General features: G+C 41.8%; 2 protein-coding genes across 3 annotated transcripts; one reads left to right on the top strand and one right to left on the bottom strand.

Annotated features, from left to right (window-relative positions):
- Positions 1–2022: 2022 nt before the first annotated feature.
- mlec (malectin) lies at positions 2023–11373 on the top strand. 2 transcript variants are annotated; one of them, XM_087848910.1, is made up of 6 exons: positions 2023–2204; positions 3360–3580; positions 4070–4248; positions 4542–4718; positions 7701–7758; positions 7879–11373. In XM_087848910.1, the coding sequence occupies exons 2-6, from the start codon at positions 3379–3381 to the stop codon at positions 8121–8123; spliced, it is 861 nt and encodes a 286-aa protein (XP_087705036.1). In that variant the 5' UTR covers positions 2023–2204; positions 3360–3378; the 3' UTR covers positions 8124–11373. The 2 variants fall into 2 exon arrangements, with proteins under 2 accessions (XP_087705036.1, XP_087705035.1); XM_087848909.1 differs by lacking the exon at positions 2023–2204 and adding an exon at positions 2731–2973.
- A 4795-nt stretch (positions 11374–16168) lies between these two features.
- On the bottom strand, positions 16169–18678 carry si:ch211-170d8.2 (uncharacterized). The gene is made up of 3 exons (XM_006805457.3): positions 18167–18678; positions 17189–17333; positions 16169–17052 (listed from the first exon to the last, which is right to left on the bottom strand). Exons 1-3 carry the CDS (start codon positions 18528–18530, stop codon positions 16728–16730), a joined length of 834 nt encoding a protein of 277 aa, XP_006805520.2. The 5' UTR covers positions 18531–18678; the 3' UTR covers positions 16169–16727.
- Positions 18679–19056: the final 378 nt, after the last annotated feature.

Raw genomic sequence — 19056 nt, 5'->3', positions numbered from 1 at the left:
GTCAACAAAAAAACGAAATTCAATATACAAAACATGCAAGAAGAGAATTACAGACAGAGGTGGAACAACTTCCAACTTTCTCCGACAGTTGAAGTTGCATAAAGAACAGTAGGTGGTGCTTCTCTTTTGCTACGATGAGATAGCTGACTTCATCTAACTAGCAAATGTTGTCCAGGCTACGTTGGTGATACAGTTTTTTTAATGTGTATGATATTTTTGTCATGAGATTTTAAAGCCGGTCCTACAAGCGCATCCAAGAATAACATGCAGCTTATCTCAGAACTGTCGGTGAAAATTATTCTTGGAGCTAAGTTTAATTGAGCTGCATTTTATAAAGGTGCAATTTCACAATTTGTGTATATTTTCTAAGTTCACTATTTTGTCATGTGTTGAGAAAAACACAGATTTTAAAATTACATGGTCTAATATTTACATTAAGCATATAACTGTGACATTCTTTTTTCCTTTTTTTTTTTTAAAGACTCGAAAGGACTTGAAATTCAAAGTTTCAGACTTGTGACTTTACTCGGACTTTTACACCAGTGACTTGAGACTCGACTCTGACTTGAGGATAAAGACTTGAGACTTGACTTGTGACTTGAGGATAAAGACTTGAGACTTACTTGAGACTTGCAAAACAATGACTTGGTCCCACCTCTGGGCCTAATCCATGACTGATAATGTAACATTGTGTGTTTTTCTATCTAGACATGCTTTTAGTGCATTGACAGTGTTTTGGGGATCATTTTCATGCTAAAAACGGAAGGTGTTTCCAATAAGGCTCGCTTAAAACCAAAGAGGTAGCTCAAGACTGTTATACTGTACTGGGCATGTCTGTGATTCTGCTAGCTGGGTATGTTTTGATATTATTGTACAATCATCAAATGTCATCTATGGTTCTAGAAAAAGCATATGACAGGGTACTAAGAGAGGAACTGTGGTACTGCATGAGGAAGTGAGGAGTAACAGAAAAGTATGTGAGGGTGCTGCAGGAGATTTATAAGAACAGTGAGGCAATGGTGAGGTAGGTGTGACAGAAAGGTTCAAGAAGGGGGTGGGATTACATCAGGGATCAATCTGGGAGCCCCTTCTTGTTTGCAGTGGTGATGGACAGGCTGATAGATGAGGTCAGGCAGCAGTCTTTATGACTATGATGTTTGCAGACAACATTGTGATCTGTAGTGAGAGGAGGGGACAGGTGCAACAGAGCCTGGAGAACTGGAGGTATGCTCTGGTGTAACAGTGAGGATGCAAGGAGTGGTGGGTGAAGGTGGGTGAGGTTAACTGTGCCTTCTTCCTGTGTGAACTTTTATCAGTTTCGTTGTTGAGAATATTAAAATCATATTTGGCAAAAGACAAATCACACAGAGAGATGTTAAGCTACTTTAACAGATGTTTGACAGTTACATGCAAATTAATAATTTTCCATAAAACAAACATACATACATTTGTTTTTATAATCTCTTTATTAAAATTCACAGGTAAGACTATTCAGAAACTGACCATATTCAGAGTACTATGTGCAGCAACCAACAAAGTTAAAGAACACGTCTGTTTTAATGCTTTGCCTACATTTTCAGTGCAAGATGAAGTTTTCATGCACAAACAACCAAACACTGAGGCGAGCACTGCAACACCCACGACATAGCTGCACTATCACGTGCTGCCTCTGGGTTATTTGTCTTTTGGAGAAAAAGATGTAGCCGAGCCCTAAATGTCTGTAAAGCAGCAACAAGCCAATGTACTTCGTGGAAACACTATGTCTCTGTAGGCGTGTGCCGCCGTAACACTACAGTCAGTACTGGTTCAAACAGAGAAACAGCTGCACTAAACTATTTCTTTTTATTAGGCTTTATTTTAAGAAGAAAGGATATTTAGCAAGTTAAAAAGGAAAAAGGGCAGTCGTAAAACACCTGTCATCCGTGGCGGTTGGCCGTTGCCATAGCAACTATCTTCATTCATCTCTTTCTGGTCAAATCTCAGGTGCCCCGTGTTCGCTCAGAGGGCTCTCCTGGGTGCGCGTTGCGTTGGACTTTCCCTATTGGCCGAGACCCTACCATACCGGAAAAACAGGGGGCGGTACTTCTTCTTAAAGAACACGTGCTGCATGCTGTACGACTAGATAGTTCAGTTCATTGTATTTAAAATGAAAAACAAAATACTGGAAGTACAGCGTTGAATATTTTTCCCTTTGTTTTTACAGAGTGAGTAGAGCTGTCAGATTTCTTAACAGCCTTCCCTTGAGCGGCTTTTTTGAAGGAACTGATGGTTAAACCGACGGGCAAAAAAAAGCTTTAATCCTAAGCAAGTATAGAAAAATTCACACGCTGTGAAGTGCACAATGATAGTTTCATTAGAGTTTAGAAGTTTAAAAATATTTTTATGCCTCATAGTCACTTCCTAAAACTCTTCTAAAGACTCTTCTGCGCTGTGTTGCCTTTAAGGCTAAACTCGGGGCATTCAAACTGAAATCCCTCACTTGACGTGGAAAAAAGACGCACGTCTTGCCTGTTTCTATTAAGGGTGCATAATTGTTCCAGCCCTCAAAAAGTAATTTTCTGTCATATTCTTCTAAAAGTGAATTAATAGCTGTGTTTTTTGTGTTTAAACAAAGAATTGTGTGATTGGTTTGTGTTATACAAAATGTGTTCAATGGTCCGGGAAACCTTTAAGCGGCGGAATAAAGTGATTGGACGAAGTACTTGTCAGTCATTTGAAGTGTAGTTAGGTAGCGCTGCTCCGCCCTCTGCAAACTGCCAGCAGCTGCAGCTAGCAGCAGAGCAAATGTTCATTTGGATGCACACATTGAATGAAAGTCAGTGTAGGAGGCTGTAGTCAGCAGCAACTAACAATATTTGCACTAGGTGAAGTTATCGCACAGTGTAGATTGTAGGCACTCAGCTTCACAGGGCAAGCAGAGACACGCCTATACCTTGGAAAAATCCAGGTTGGAGATATTTGTGGCAGGGGAAGGTAAGATTTGCTGGGCTCTCATTCACCAAGAATTTCTGGTTAGACAGGTAGGTTAGCTAGCAAGCTAGCCTAGCTAACTAACCAACGTTATTCACTGCTAATTTCTCGTCGTCTTTTATTCTTTGGCCAATGAATACAGAGGTGATATGTCGTGACTTTGTCACCGTGAAATTACAATAATTGTTTATGACTTGACTGACATTTTCCGTGTGTATGTGCAAAATGCCACTGCCGGTACTGTTAGCATACTGGCTAACTTAAAGATATCATGTTTCATGTCATCAAGACGAGCTTGCTAGCTCCTGACACAGGCTAATCTGGTACAGTTAATGTTACATGCCGCATGCGGGGAAATACCGACGCTGAATGTCTGTCTGTGTGTCCAGGAGCAGGCGGTGTGAGGTAATGCAGCGGGTCACGGCGCAGCTCGTCGCCGGGCTGGTCGCAGCGGTGCTGTCGCTGCTGTCCGAGCAGTCCTGGGCAGATGGTGGGGGGCCCAGCCTCTCTGAACGGGTTATCTGGGCTGTAAATGCCGGGGGCGACGCGCATGTAGATGTGCACGGTATTCACTACAAAAAGGACCCACTGGAAGGGAAACTTGGTAAAGGTGAGTGAACGTGATTAACTGTTAAGATGCGTGCGTGTCTTCGCTAGGCTTCACCTCTGATGTTCTAGTGAGTGACATTGTGAAGGTAGGTGCTCCACGGAGGTAAAATTGGCATTTCCTGCAGAAACCCCTGCGTGTTCTGGCTTCCGCAAGTAGCTCCAAACTTATGAGGAGTCAGCATAGAGGGCTACAGCCCCGCCCCACTCAATATGTAGAGGAAGCAGGTAGTGATGTGATCAGCGTGACTGGAGAACAGTTTTTGGTTCCATTTTTGAGGCAAACTTATTGAACCTTGGTGAAAACGCAGCATGGTTGGTTACTTTTTTTTTTGACGCACGGTGCTGTTATGTCATCAAATGTAGAGAAGGTCTGTGGGGTTTTGCAATATGCTGCAAGTCAACTAAAGCAGCACATTTCTAGTACTTTTGCTGTTAGGCAGATCTTGTCTTCTGATTGCATACCGAGCCTGATGATGTTGTCCGTTTGTAGCGTCTAATTATGGGATGCGTCTGCCAATACTACGGTCCAATCAGGAGGACCAGATTTTGTACCAGACAGAGCGCTACAATGAAGACAGCTTTGGATATGACGTCCCCATTCGTGAAGAAGGAGAGTATATACTGGTTATGAAGTATGCAGAAGTTTACTTTGCTCAGTCACAGCAAAAGGTAAGGCAGTTTTAAAAAGCTGTTCGTGGTATGATTTGCTAATTAATAAGAAGTTAATTTAGTGAGAATAATGAATAAAGGGATAGGAAGCATTTTTATATAAAATCATTTTTTGTTGCATTTAAATTGGTTATGGCCCAGTATATTTCCCATCTCATGACCACTGTGTAAAAGGAACATCATGACCTCACCTTTAATCCACAGAGTTGTTAATGTTCCCTGTTAAACGTGTCTGTGACTGACAGTAAAAGAATGAGGTGTTAATCATTACTGATTCAGGAATGTTTTTCCAGGTGTTTGATGTTCGTCTAAATGGCCACGTGGTGGTGAAGGACCTGGATATATTTGATCGAGTAGGACACAGTACTGCTCATGATGAGATCGTGCCCTTCTCTATTAGACGGGGCAAGCTGAGCGTGCAGGGAGAGGTGTCCACTTTCAATGGCAAGCTCACTGTGGAGTTTGTAAAGGTGAGTTCTAATTTGTTGAATTATCTGAGCTTGGCTATTTTTACACACGGTTTACATACTGCGTGGGGTGGGGCTGTAGCTCAGGTGGCAGAGAAGGTCAGCCATTAATCAGAAGGTCGGTGGTTCGATCCCAGGCTGCCTCCTGGCTGCATGCCCAATATCCTTGGGCAAGATACTAACCCCATGTTTGCCAACTGGTGGTGGTCAAAGGGCCCCCCTGGCAGCTGTGGCTACAATGTAGCTTGCCATCACCAGTGTGTGAATGTGTAATGCAGGCCATTTACATACGAGTGCTGTATTTGGAAGTATTTGTCATTTGTTGAGCTTAAAACACTTTTTTTTTTTTTGTTGAGCTTAAAACATGTCCAAAAACAGTGATGAACTGTTAAGTGTTTAATTCTTATTTTCTATATCTTTAATAGTGTTTTAGCATTATAAGATGGCAACAAGCAGCTATGTGTAATAGTCAGAGGTTGGGAGAAAAGGTAGTACTCACTTTATATTAATATAACTCAAATACAGTTTGATCTAGATATGAGCATAACTACTTGTGTGTCATGGGTGCCATTACCTCTGACACACATAAAGCTTTGCATAATGAACTCCCTTTGTGAAAGTGTCTCTTGATAGCCAGTTGGTGTGTGGGCTGTGAAACTGACTGATAACCATCCAGTGTCTTATTGGCTCTTAGGGGAGAGTGAACTTGATGTGGCATTTTTTCTGTTCCTACTATTATTGTCAAGGAACTGAAGAAAATAACTGGCATAGCAGATACTGTTTTTGCTGTTTATGGGTGGAGTCACAGAACCTGTTAAACTCAAAAGCCTCTGAAGAAAAAAAGCCTAAAGCCTAGACTCTACCATGCTTCTTAAAAAAAAAAAAAAAATTAAATGACGTTTTGTTTTTTTCCTTCCTGATATCACTACAACTACCTGTTAGATTATGAATTGTTATAAATAAGCTAAAAATTAAACCTAGGTGTACATCACTTGCTTTGATACTTGCAGGTGGTGAATTCAAATTGGTAACGGAGGAAGGACAGGATTACTAAGAGTGGCACATCTGTGGTTTTCATTCTTTCTGTTTTCATGTCACAGATGTAGCGTGCCGTTTCACATTCGTTTCTGTGATTTTGAGTTTATTCATTTCTGGATCATCTTGACACCTGAGCTTTGGTAAATATCAGGAGAATCACATCAAGATATTATCTGAAGCTGTCCTTTCCAACATTGAGCGCAAAACAGGACTCTCACTGCTTAGTTCAGGCCAGGGTGTTGTCTGAGTAGAGCATGCACAATAGAGCGGCGGTCCCCAATCCCCGGGCCTCAGACCAGTACCGGTCCGTGAGTCGTTTGGTACCGGGCCGCGAGAGTTGAGGCTCAGGTGTGAAATGTATAGTTTTCAGGGTTTTCAGCATTATTGTCATTTTTATCGTTAACTCTGTTTTCCTGGGTCTTTTCACGTGTGTTATGAATAAATTTTCTTTTTTTCGGTACTGGTACTAGTTTTATTTTGTTGTATTTATCCGCGACACCTTAAAGGCCGGTCCATGAAAATATTGTCGGGCATAAACCGGTCCGTGGTGCAAAAAAGGTTGGGGACTGCTGCAATAGAGGACGACTGCGCTGCCTGTGAATTTATTGGATGTTTACTTGCATCTATTTTCATATCGACACAGGTGGTCAGAGTTTTGTGGGTAATGTCTGCGAAAGTTGGGGATGTCAAAATGGTTGGATTGGTTAACATTGTAACATCTAATAAAATAAAAATTTCATCAGTGCTTGAACCCTGTGTTTTGAGGCATGCCCTTATCTCAGCTGACTCACAAACCTTGTTGCCTTCCTTGGTATCATTTATCCCCCATAGTGTCTTGAAGCTTTTCAACCTAATTGTCTTTAGAATAGTTTAGATTGTGCATCTTGTGCCATATTTTTATATCTTGAATCTCTTTCATGCTCCTGGTAATAGTGGAGTCGATGTTATCAGTGAGGTTCCCAATAAGTGCCTTTTGAAAATGGTGGTTTACTCAGTAAGGTGTGTGTGGTCCTACTTAATTAGGTCAAGTAAGTTTTTATTGTTGTTTTTCTTTTTGAGATTTATTTTAATTCATTGATATGACCTGCTATTTATTGCTTTATCAGAAGTTGGTTAACAAAATAAGAATTATTATCTCCAGTGTGAGTGTAGCAGCAGTATTATGTGTTTCCCATTCACATAATCCATCATGTTCGACTTTAGACTTTTGAGATATATGAGCATGAATGAATTAAAATCTCCCAAAAAAAACCCAAAACTTACTTGACCTAATTAAGTAAGACTACTTACACACACACATAAAAATACATAAATTAATAAAATAATAAAATGCGCACATATGCGTGTGACTTCTTATTGACTGCTATTTGCGGTTTTGGAGTGACGTGGCAACATGACCAAAATTAAGTCATGGGTTCTGTTACTGTACAAATATTCTATGTAGTGTTCTCATTTCAAATGTGTTTAACTAGTTTCACTGAATGACTCCAAATTGAAATTGTCTAGTCACCATTTATTTTCACACACATGCATCATAATTATTACACTTTTCAGTTTATACTAGTAAATGTTGATCAATGAGCTGCAGCCATAGGAAACAAAAACAGCTTTATGGTTCCTTTTAAAGCTCTGAATGACAGCAGGTAGCCTGTTTGTAGGGCATGCGGCTGTATGCTAAATGTATAAAGTGGCATACTTGGGAAAGTTTCTGCAGTGACCTCTTTCTTCCATTTTTCTTTTTTTGTGGACCACTGGCACTCTTTGCATTTTTCTTGTCTAAAAAGATTTCCTTCCCTGAATCAGTTGAACTCCATTTGGACACAAAATGTGATTAAATGTAGACCACAAACTGAATGGGAAGTCGAGAAACAACTAAATGGGAGCTTTGAAAGTATATGTGGATACACGTTTTGCTTACATTTGACTCTGTTGAATCTGCTGTTTCAGGGTTATTATGACAACCCCAAGATCTGCGCTCTCTACGTGATGAAGGGGACATTAGAAGGTGAGTCCTGAGATTGTTAAACACATTGTTCAGCACTTTACAGTGAAGTGTGTTGACTAAAGCATTTTGACTTCCTGGGACCAGCGAGCTCTCCCTGACTTTTGTTCTACATCTTTTAAGATGTACCAAAGCTTCAACCTCACCCTGGCTTAGAGAAGCCTGAGGACGATGACGACGACGATGATGAGGGTGAAGTAGGCGAGGAAGGTGGGAAGAAAAAGCCCCCAAAAGGTACCCATCACAGGGTCCAGTCGGGCCCCCGAACACCAAACCCATACGCCGCTGACAACAGCAGCCTAATGTTTCCCATCCTCGTTGCGTTTGGGGTGTTCATCCCAACACTGTTCTGCCTCTGCCGGCTGTGAGCTAAAACTATCTACTAACGAGACGGACACGGGACTGTGAAGAAAGGGAGGAGGAGAATGAGGGGGGGAGGGGGTCATGGTGGTAACAGCAGCACAGGTAAAACATACACACAGGAGAGGGCTGGACAAGGAAGTACACAAAGAAGACAATAACTTTTGGAAGACCCACTGCAAGACGAAGCAGATGCTGTAAGAATGGGGGGGAAGGAGATGTGGGAAGTGTATGCTGTGCGCTTCTCTGTGAATTTGTTTGCATCCACCTCTGCTGACCCTTTTGAACAGTGTTAGCCATTTCCACACCAGTCCTTCAAAGGCTGGAAAACAAAAAACATTTCGGCATTAAAAGGATGCTCGGGAGTGTTTGGTCCGGGACGGTTTTTGTAAACTAACAAGCATTGCTTTGTACGGGGCGTAGCAAGAATGCACTCCTGCTCAGCATCTGGCCAGACATGTTACTTTCAAATTGGAAATGGTACTGCTGAGAATTTGATTAAATAGAACTAACTATCAAACGTCACGGTTAATGGAAATGCAGTTGTCATCTGAGAGACAAGTGCAGAGATGGAATATTCGTATCTTTCTTTTCTAGTTGGTCCTTTTTTGTTGACGTGCCATCTTCTACCTGCCATGTTGAAATATCAGAAAGTCCTTTGCAAACCGGTGGGCTAACTTGCTGTCTAAGTCGCCTTGCCTTTACATAAATGTAGGTCGGGTTTCAGAAATGCGTCTGTGTGCAGTGATGAACATCTTTGGTATTGTTCCACCAAATACTGAATCAGGGCCATCAAAAATGTCCTCATCTGTGATAACAAATTACAAGACCCTGTTGGAGTTTGTTTGGTCGTTTTTTTGTTTGTTTATTTTGGGGGGGGGGGGGGGTCATCCCGAGGATGGATTTATTTTACAAGTCGCACATCTAATCTTTAAAAAAAAAAAAAAAAAAAAAAAAAAAGCCGTTTCCTTCAGTAAAAGACGCCGTATTCATATTTGGTGAGAGGCAAAGTTCATGCTGTGAAAAGCTTCATTGAGTCGGTTACATCGCTGTATTTTCTGTGACATCTGCCTTTTTTTTTCCTGTTCATTCACTAGTGCGTGTCTTTTTTGTTTCACCAAAGAATGTCATTTTTGTTATTTTATCAGAAAACTTCAAACATGGTGGCCTGTTTTTGTTTTTTTATTTGAATTTTATATCTCTGTCCAAAATGAGTGTTTTTAAAACAAATGTGAGTCGTTGACTCTGAAATGTTAAACTATCACAACAGGTCAGGACTTCTTAATATTAGGATTCTAAATGATTACAAATCCCCCCCCTCGATACACTTGCCATGTATTCTCCAAGTCACTCTTTGTATATCGGATGTTTGTCCTCTGAGAGGTGAGAAAGCACAACAATAATATAAGTTTTTAAAGAAATCAACTGTGTACCAGATGTTATGTGTGAACCTTTATTCAGTTCTTCTCTTAGCTTTTTCCATTCTGTTGTCGTCAAACGTTTCAGTGTTGCCTGTACCTTTTTGTGTAGTTACATTGTGAATTTCCTGTGGGGTCATATTTCGGTCTTTTAAGTTGATCAAATTGGGACAAAATTAAATCTGAGCCTTCCCCCCCGCCTCGCACCCCCCTCGCATATCTATGTTGTCGGCGTCCTCTTTGAGCTTTTGGACAAATGTTCTTCTTGGCTTTCCACGCAGACTGAAAAGAAGCTTTGTTTTTTTGGTTTTGGTGGCGTTGTTGTGAAGTCTCCTGTTAATGTATCTAGTTACTTACCTTAAGTGCTTAGTTCTACTCTGAGGATGATTTTGTAACTTTGCCTGTTTCACTAATGCGTCTTAAGTACTCACCACCCATCCACCCAATCCTCCTCTCCCTTCTCTGACCAGTATTGCTGTTGCCATACGCAGTACTTGAAAAGTGATTAATAATTCAGGCGTCGTGGATGCTTCCTTACTCCTCAGTCCTCCTCCTCATTGTGATTGATGGTGGTTTAAAAATTTGGTGCCAGAAAATATTTAGCCAGTTTATGGTAGTGTTGTGTGTGTTTTTTGTTTCTTTTGAATGTTGTAATATCTTACTCTTATTTCATACAGACTGGTGAGAAATGAAAGAACAAACCAACAGTGTTTCAGTGTGCCTTGGCACTGATTCCAGAAGTTTCCAGATAAGTGTGTCACGAAGGAAACTGACTGGTGTCTTATGTGGGAGCTTTAGCATGTTTGGGTTGTTTTAGTGTGAAGTTTACTCATATTTTCACTTTATTTTTGGTTGGGTTAAGGCAGCCAAACCTGGTGGGGTTTCCTAAGTGGTTAATTGTTAGTATCTTCAGAATTTTGCTGGTGATGCCAAAATGTCTTGACTGAGTCTCAGCATGTGTTTGTTTTTTTTGTTTTTTTAATTGGGAGTGAGACTAGACTTGGACTCTACTTCAAGTCACTCCCATCGGGTTTGAAGGTTTTTTGTTTGTTTGTTTCTTCTTGTAGGACAAAGATGACCATTTGATTGCGTTGACCTTTGCCTTTATGGTGGCACTTAGGCTCGCTTGATGACACGGATATCAAGAATGCGTAGTCCTTCCATCTGTCTGCATTTTCTGCCACTTATCCAGGTCCCAGGACAGCTCCTTAAGCAGAGATCTCTCTCTCCCAGCCACCTCCTTTACCTTCAAGTGTTCCTAAGACAGAGAGACACAATCTCTCCAGCGTGTCCGGGGTCTACTCCAGCCTAGTCCCAGTTGGACGTAACCGAAACACCTCATCCAGGAGCTCAGATCAGGTCCAAGTCAGATGCCTGATCGAGCTCAACTGGCTCATTTTGTTGCAGAGATCCAGCAGCTCTGCTGACCTGAATAGCCATCCAGTCTTTAAGGCAGAACCTAGACACCATTCAGAGGAAGCTCATTTCCACCGCTTGTATTTGCTCCGTCTTTCTTTTGGTTGCTATTTAGAGTTCATGGCCATAAGTGATCCACAGGTAAATCGACAGCTTCGCTTTCACGTTCAGCGCTCTCCTCACCATGACAAAGCACTGGAGCATACACCTGCTCCTTCCTTCTGTCTCACATACAAGACCTGGAGATACTCAACCACCTCCACTTGCTCCCAGCTTGGTGTGGACACTCCACCCTTGTCATGTGCAAGCTTGCATCCATCGCTCAAAGAAGCCATCAAGAAATTTTTATAGTTCTTTATTATAAATGGTGTACTATTTATAATATAGTGTACAATTTGCATGGTTTAAAAAAAAAAAAAGGGGGGGGGGGGGGGTTGGGGCACACAGATGTCCTCTTGGAGCCTTGTGCTCACCCCTTGCAGGGAAAATATAACACCAGCTTCAGCGGGCCAAGTGGACCCAAGCCATCCCATCAAAATGCCTCATAGCACAGCAGAACATAAGGTCTCCTCGCTGCAGTCAAGTGTGTGACTGATTTTGTTTTGGGGTTTGTTTGTTTTCTTTCTTTCATTTGTCACCAATCTGTATAAGCGCCTTTCTTTCCTCTGAAAAGATGCAAAACGTTCATTTAATCCAGCACCAAAGTCACCATATTCTGCTCCTCTGCAAGTCTACACAGTCGCGTTTGTATATAAGGTACAAGATCACACTTTTTATCGTGTGACGACAATGTTTTCGGTTTTGTTAATTTGGGGTTGTAGGTGAGGGTTTGTTTTTGATCTCGTTTTGTTTCTTATGAAGATGACTTGTGGCCTTTTCTTCTGGGGAGAAATGGTTATTGGTACAGAGTATAAAAATTCTAACAGGCAGCCAGATGAGCTGTCTGTTAAACAAATGAGATTATCTCTGAGTATACGGGATCTTCCATTGCGTTAGGTGTAATTTAAACCGGAGCGGGGCTGACCTGGAGATATTTTATAATACGCTTGGATTTGTTTGACTTTTTTTTCCTCAGGATTTGTTTTAGTTTGACTTTTTAAAACGTGATATATTATTGGTGTGACATTTTGCACTGCCTCATGTATTTTAAAATGTCATGTGTGTGTGTATGTATGTGTGCGTGCATGCGTCTTTGTTGCCTTGAATTGTTAAATACAAATGCGCTTTACCATCATTCGCCTTGAGGTGGCTCTTTTGTTGGCTTATGTCAAAACAGCCTTTTATTTTTTTCTTCTCTGTACAAAAACTTTTCAGGGCTAGATTTTCATTCCACAGGAAGGACTCTTTTTAGGAGAACAGGACACATGTCAGAAGAATTAAAATGTATATCAAGTCTGTTCTTAACCTCAACTAAAAAAACTTTTCCTACAAGTTTTGCAGGAAAAGTGTAATAAACATATACCCACAACTTATTTCAAGCAGTCTCCTCACGTCCTTCTTTCCAGACCTTTTGTTGTTGGTCTCGTAGTTAACTACCGCAGTGGAATGAAGATCTGCTCTGCTTTTTTTTTCTTTTCTTTTCCCACAAGAGAACCAAAGAATTTCAGTCATTCCATCCAAATTGTTCATCAGAGTCCTAACATGGTGCAAAATAATTACCTCTCATCCTTTTTTTCACCTGGGAAACGTGCTAAATCAAACTAACATGTCATTTCATGTCTTGTCATCGCGTTTATTGAGGCCATGCCAGAATACTCAATCTTGGGTTTTTTTTTAAATCATTGTAAAAGAGTCGTTTGAATTGCTCTGTAATTATTGTAAAATTGTTTTTGTTTGTTTTGGCATGTTGTTTTCTTTTAACTTTTTTTTTTTTTTTTTTTAAACAACTAAACATGTGAGATCAACTTAAACGGAAACAAATTTGAACAGCAGAAATCAGCCAACTTGCCCATTGCCCAGGCAGCAGCCCATTCAATTTGAACAGCCGGGTCTGCTGCCGTGAATGTGTATGTGTGAGACATGGAGTGTGCAAGTTGTACCTTATACGCACGTGTTTGGTAAATAATCGCTCTTCTGAGGGATGTAAGCAGCAGCAGGTGGACTGAGAAACTGTGTGCGAGACCCCTGATCTTCTGCCTCAGATGTGGCATATATGGGAACTGCTGATAAATGCTGTCTTTTTAATAAATGTGCTATTTTATCAGAACGTGTTGCTGCTGTTCTTCCACCACCCAGGAGTTACCACCTACAATTATTCCAGGTCAGTTAATATTTGAACATAGTGCTCCGGTTAATTGAATTTCTTTTAGGCCGAGTACTTTGAAATTAAAAAGCGATGTATTAAAAAGTGTGAAGTATGCTGGACTTGGTGTAGCGCAGCGGTCCCCAACCCCCGGGCCTCGGACCGGTCCGTGAGTCGTTTGGTACTGGGCCGCGAGAGTTGAGGCTCAGGTGTGAAATGTTTTCATCGGTTTTCAGTGTTATTTTGTTATCGTTTTGATCGTTTACTTGGTTTTCCTGGGTCTTTTCACGTGTGTTATGAATAAATCTTCTTTTTGTCGGTACTGGTACTAGTTTTATTTTGTTGTATTTATCCGCGACACCTTAAAGGCCGGTCCATGAAAATATTGTCGGGCATAAACCGGTCCGTGGCGCAAAAAAGGTTGGAGACCGCTGGTGTGCCGTACAAAAGTCTTGAGCCACCCCTCATTTCTCTTTCTCTTTGTTCCAAGGAGCCAGAGTTGTATTTAAGTCTTGTCTGCTCATTTTCCCTGCAGTCCTTGTTCCTCCCCCACTTTCAGAGGAATTTATTCTGTTACGTTGCCAATCACTTGAGCATAAAAGACTCGTAAGGGATAAACCAATATTGTCTACACATAATAGACAGCTTGGCAAAACAAAAAGTAGTATTTAATCGTTTTACTGCTAGTAGCCTGTTGCAGAAACACATCTGTTCCTATTTCTTTAGCCATATTTATGAAAAATGGCAAAGATAACAGTTTGACACATAAAATAGTGTTTTTACTCCAAGGAGACTCCCACAGAGCTGTTAGTCAAAAACTTGGTATATCTCTGCATGGCAAAAGCCTAAAGAAATATCTTCACCAGATGAATAGTTTGCAAAAGTAATTTATGTAATCTAATGAGGTCTTTACTGAAAAATCCAGGAAAGATCTGATACTGAGATGCATCTGGACAGAAGTGGTCTGAGTGGAAAGAAGTCGTGCTTAATGAAGAGAAACGAGGAGAAAACGCTGATCTATGCTAAATGGCACAAGAACTGGACTGAACAGCAACAGATGTTATGGAGTGATTAATCCAGTATGTACAGAGGTACAACAGTGAGTGTGGACAGACATCTGTGAGGCACAGCGTTGGCGATCTTTCCAAAACTGGTGAAATTATGAACACAAAGTTCATAAAAGATTTAGATCCAAGTTTGACTGCATGGTTCAGTCATCCACAGCACCTATTTCCCATTTTCTTAACAACATCTAAAGAAATGAGGGACCTCTGCACAGTACTGTATCTTTTGTTGATGCATGAATAGCTTCCAACATATTGGCTTGGTCATTATTATTGATCTATCACACATTTGTCTGTATCAGGGTATATGTTGTCTGATATGTGCCAATATATTTTTAAGAATTTGTTTTTTAACTGAACTGCAGTAAAGATCGGGTCATCAGATAATTCTTGTTATTACTTTAAAACCAGTACATCATTTGATACCGCCTAAATGTCAGCATTGGCTAAAAATCCAGGACAAGCAAGGCTCTACCTTAAACCTCTTGACCTTAAAAGTGCCCGTGTCATGTGACGCCTTGCATAAATAACACAATAACATACATTATTCATTTTTTTTTAATTACTTCACAAATGGATAATGGTCTCTCAGATGATGGTGGCTACTCACTGCCTAAACCCTTTGGCCAGATTATTGTTATTCAGATTAAGGGTAGTAGCTCTCAAATAGCTTTGAGTGCCTCACCCCCCCCCCCCCCCCCCCCCCCCCACTGGCAAACTAAGGCTACATTCACACTGCAGGCGAAAGCGCATCAAATCCGATTTTTTTGACCCTATGCGACCCATATCCGATCATGGTCTGACAGTGTGAACGGCGCAAATCCGATCTGGGTCACTTTCGTATGTGGTACTGAATCCGATACATATCCGATGTTTCAGAAAGCGACTGCTGTGTGATGGTCATGTCGCATTAAATCCGTCTTTTACGTCACTGACACAAGACAGACGCCAATTATCAGCGCCAGAGAAGACATCGTGAACGCTTCCTGGCCATCCGGTGAAACTGTTGGGAAGACAACGTTGGAGAAACGTGAACATTTTATTTGTACTGTATAATCTGCAGATTCTGACAGAAATCTGCAACTATCCTTTGAAGCACCGCTCCTCTCTAAAACAGCAATAAGGATCATTATTAGGTTATTTACATTATTATGTAAATAACAAAATAACTTAAAGCAAAAATTGGGAAACGTGAAGTCCGAAGTCTTTATATTAAGGGCCATCAGTCAAACAATACTGTTTGCTCTGGGTCTAAACAGAGCGCGTTGTGTGTGACGTCTTCTTTTGCGCATGCGGCTGCTTTGAGCGTTCACACTAGAGCGCGTTTGCTGTCGCATTTTATTTGTAGTGTGAACAAGCAGACAAAAAAATCGGATTTGATCAAAAAATCGGAATTGACCTGCAGTGTGAACGTAGCCTGAGTCAGAGGGTGAGATATTGTGTGTGTGTGTGTGTTTAATAATACAAATCCTCCAATAGTCTGAATACCTCCACACATGCCACACCACATCAGGAACATCTGGATCTCATTTTGTGTCATAGTCCTTCAGTTTGGTATATATTTGGCGATAAGATGCAAAATTGTATCTCACAATGGTAAAGAATCGTTCCAGAAAATAACAATTTTGAATCCAGAAACAAAAAAGAATCGCTTCCAAGTCAGGCAAAGCACCACCTCAGGACCTCCTGGGTTTTTTGGGGGTTTTTTTAGCTGGGGCTCTCATCTCTTATTTTCTGTTTGTCCTTCATAAGTATATATTTTCATTATGAAACCCTTATTGAATGGCAGCAGCGTCGTGGCATCTTATGCCTTGTGTTCCTCGGTGCCATAAATTTAGGGACAGTAACACAGATGAATAAAGTCAACACTGTTGTCTAAAGAATTTTATTAATAGCTGATTTATTGTGTAGCCAATAAGTTATTTTATGGTCAGTTCAACCACACAAGCAAAGCAAATTTTGAGTAAACAAATGAAAATCACAAAAAAAAGTGAACGATGATAATCATCAGTTTCTGAGGTAGGATAGAAAAGTGTCACAGGGTCCGAGGGTCTAACCATACGTCCTCACAAATGAACAGAATAATCGCAGCTCAGTTCAGCATGGTCGAAGCACATGTGCGAGCCCTTTGTTTGTCCAGGTGTTGTTTTTTTCTTCTTTTCCCACCAACTGTGAAAACTTCTTTAAATAGAAGCACGAGGCAGATTCATGCGTAGCTAAAGGAGGACAGCAGCTGAACAAAGCAGACTGAGGAGGCCACGCGAGTCTCATAACCACAAAATTACACAAACTTACAGTATGTCATATTTACAATGTACATATTTACATATATAGAGAGAGAAATAGATAGTTTACATAAGATTTAGCCTATAAATTAATCATTTTGACATTTGAAGTGCATCCTTTTGTGTTCAGCTGGTAATGGCAATAAACCGATGAATGCTGCCATGCAAAAACAGTCAGGTCCAACTGTTAACCTGATCCAACATAAAGAGCCATGAAAGGTGTGTGCGTGAAGTCAACACCACCAGCTCTACACGACACCTCAGTTCCACCCTGACTGCAACCCAGGACCAAGCCCAGATCCAGAGGAGGACTCCCCAACATGTTGTCCTGCGGATCCTTCACAAAGGGGTTTTCACCCGGCGGATCTCCACCGGACAAAAACACCACCCGCCAGATGTTTGTCAAGCTGGGGCCCCGCCTTCGACCACTCATGATCTCCTGTGCGCTGTGGAAAAGGAACAGCAGGTCCACTCTCAATTCCACGGTGTGACCCCGTGACCCCAGAGTGTACCTAAAGGTGGCAAGAGACAGTGTCACAATCAGGCCAGCCATTCCCAGAGCCCATCAGTCAAACGATATTACCGGATATTGAATAAGATTGTGTGGAAAAACACCAAAAGTACATTTCTTGAGTTCTGAGCCTGTACCTTGTAGGAAGCTTGTGCTTCGCCATGGATGGAAGCACAGGGCGGATGTCCAGATGTTGCGGGTTGGAAAGCTGAAGGTGAAGCTCGGCTCTTGTAACCGTTAACGACAAGATCTCCCTGGTGAGGACAAACTCCACACCCGTATCTGGCGAGGCGGAGAAGAGGCAATTAACAGTCTGCCAGAGTCACGGTACAGCACTTCATGTCACAGAGAAGCACATTCACTCATGTCAGGCTCTGCAGCAGAGGTGATGTTTTCACTCCTAATGCCTTGTTAATGAGTCAGCAGGACGTCTCAACAATTCTTGAAGGGAACATTAAGCCAGCTAAGACTCATTTGTGTGCAGATAACAGTCCTCCCTACAGCTGCATTATTCAAGTCATTATCCACCCCCAAACTACCTTTCTGTCTTCACTTCACCTCTGCTGAAAAATGATATTTTTCAGAGGAAAAGCCAGAATGCCTACTCTGTGTGTGGCTGCTTCGTGTTATTCGTGTTTCTTTTGCTTAATTTTCTGCTAAATTAGGTACCAATTCATCCCTGTAATTTATTCACTTAGTTCATCGCTCATTAGACCCATTCAGAATGGTTTACTGAACAAAGTTTCTCTTCTCTCCTGATTAATATGCAGCACAACTTTGTTTTAAACTCTGGAAATATTAAGATTCTTAATATAGCAGGTAAGAAGAAGCTGTGTGGAGGTCAGCTGATGCTTACAGATGTGAAGAGTCCGTTCCCGTGGTTACCACACTTTTATGTACTGAACTGAACTGTTTTGGAGGATTAACCACAGGGATTATCTTCGATCTTCGATTTTAGTTGTTTTTTTGTTTGTTTGGGGGATTTTTAGAAATACTCCCTCCCATCAGGATCAATCCCGCTCAGCACATCTGACCTCCACAGGACGAGCATGAAGTTAAAGTGAAAAGTTAAAGTTTCTTTTTGCCTGGGTGTATTCTCTCTTTTTTTTTCTTACCTCCTCTCATGCGACCTTGAATCCCTTTCAGCCTCCTGCAGTTTTCTCGTTCTTGACAGCAGCGGTAGACGCGCCGGACGAAGCCGAACAGAGGTTTTCCTGGAAAAACCAACCCACGTGAAGTTCTCGCCGAAAAGTGCCGCATGCTGATCTCCAAACGCGTCCCGCTATCCACGCGAGCTTCTTGCGTGTTCTCCAGCCAAGGTGCTTCCAGTTCCGCGCACCGCTCCGTGCGTAAAGTCGCTTCGTGTGGCTCCCGTGACAAAAGCTCCGATGTGCCCACCGCGCGCCCGAACACTCCACAGCAGCTCAGCATCATTAAAATGAAAAGTGATGTAATCCGCGTGCAGTTTGAAGAGGCCATGGTGAAATCCCGAATTCCGCCCAGTGCTGTTCAGCGACGAGGAGCGGCCACTTCTTCTCTGATGCCAGCTCTCCAAAGCCCTGCGGCCAGTTTGAACCTCGCTATTATACCCCACTGACAATGGGGGGACAACACACCACTTAGAATTTGAATCCTGGCCCTCCTCACAGTCCCTGCCCCTCTTTTTGTCCGTGCCTTGCCCACCCATTTGACCCCCGCTGCCTTTTATTCAATGCGCCTGCATAATTAGGCGCCCCCAGAGCGCCGAGCAAGCCCATTCACATTCAGCTACTTAGCTAATTGCCCTAATTACTCCATAGCCGGATGGTCGAGAACGACCTTACTCGGAACACGTATAGGGGAGGATATTCTGAGAGAGCAAAAGTATGAACATCTTACAGGCATGCGTTTGGCATTTCAGACCGCTTTGCACACACCTGTTCATGGTCGTTTGAACGGAGGCATTAAGCAGGAGGCAGAAAACAATATGCTCCACACTGAAGTCATAAGAAGGTCAGGCAACCCC

The sequence above is a fragment of the Neolamprologus brichardi genome, chromosome 12 (genome assembly GCF_056152115.1).
Source record: "Neolamprologus brichardi isolate AB-2024 chromosome 12, ASM5615211v1, whole genome shotgun sequence".
Classification (NCBI taxonomy): domain Eukaryota; kingdom Metazoa; phylum Chordata; class Actinopteri; order Cichliformes; family Cichlidae; genus Neolamprologus; species Neolamprologus brichardi.
The sequence above is the reverse complement of the archived record's forward strand: the minus strand, read 5'-3'. Positions and strand labels throughout refer to the sequence as shown.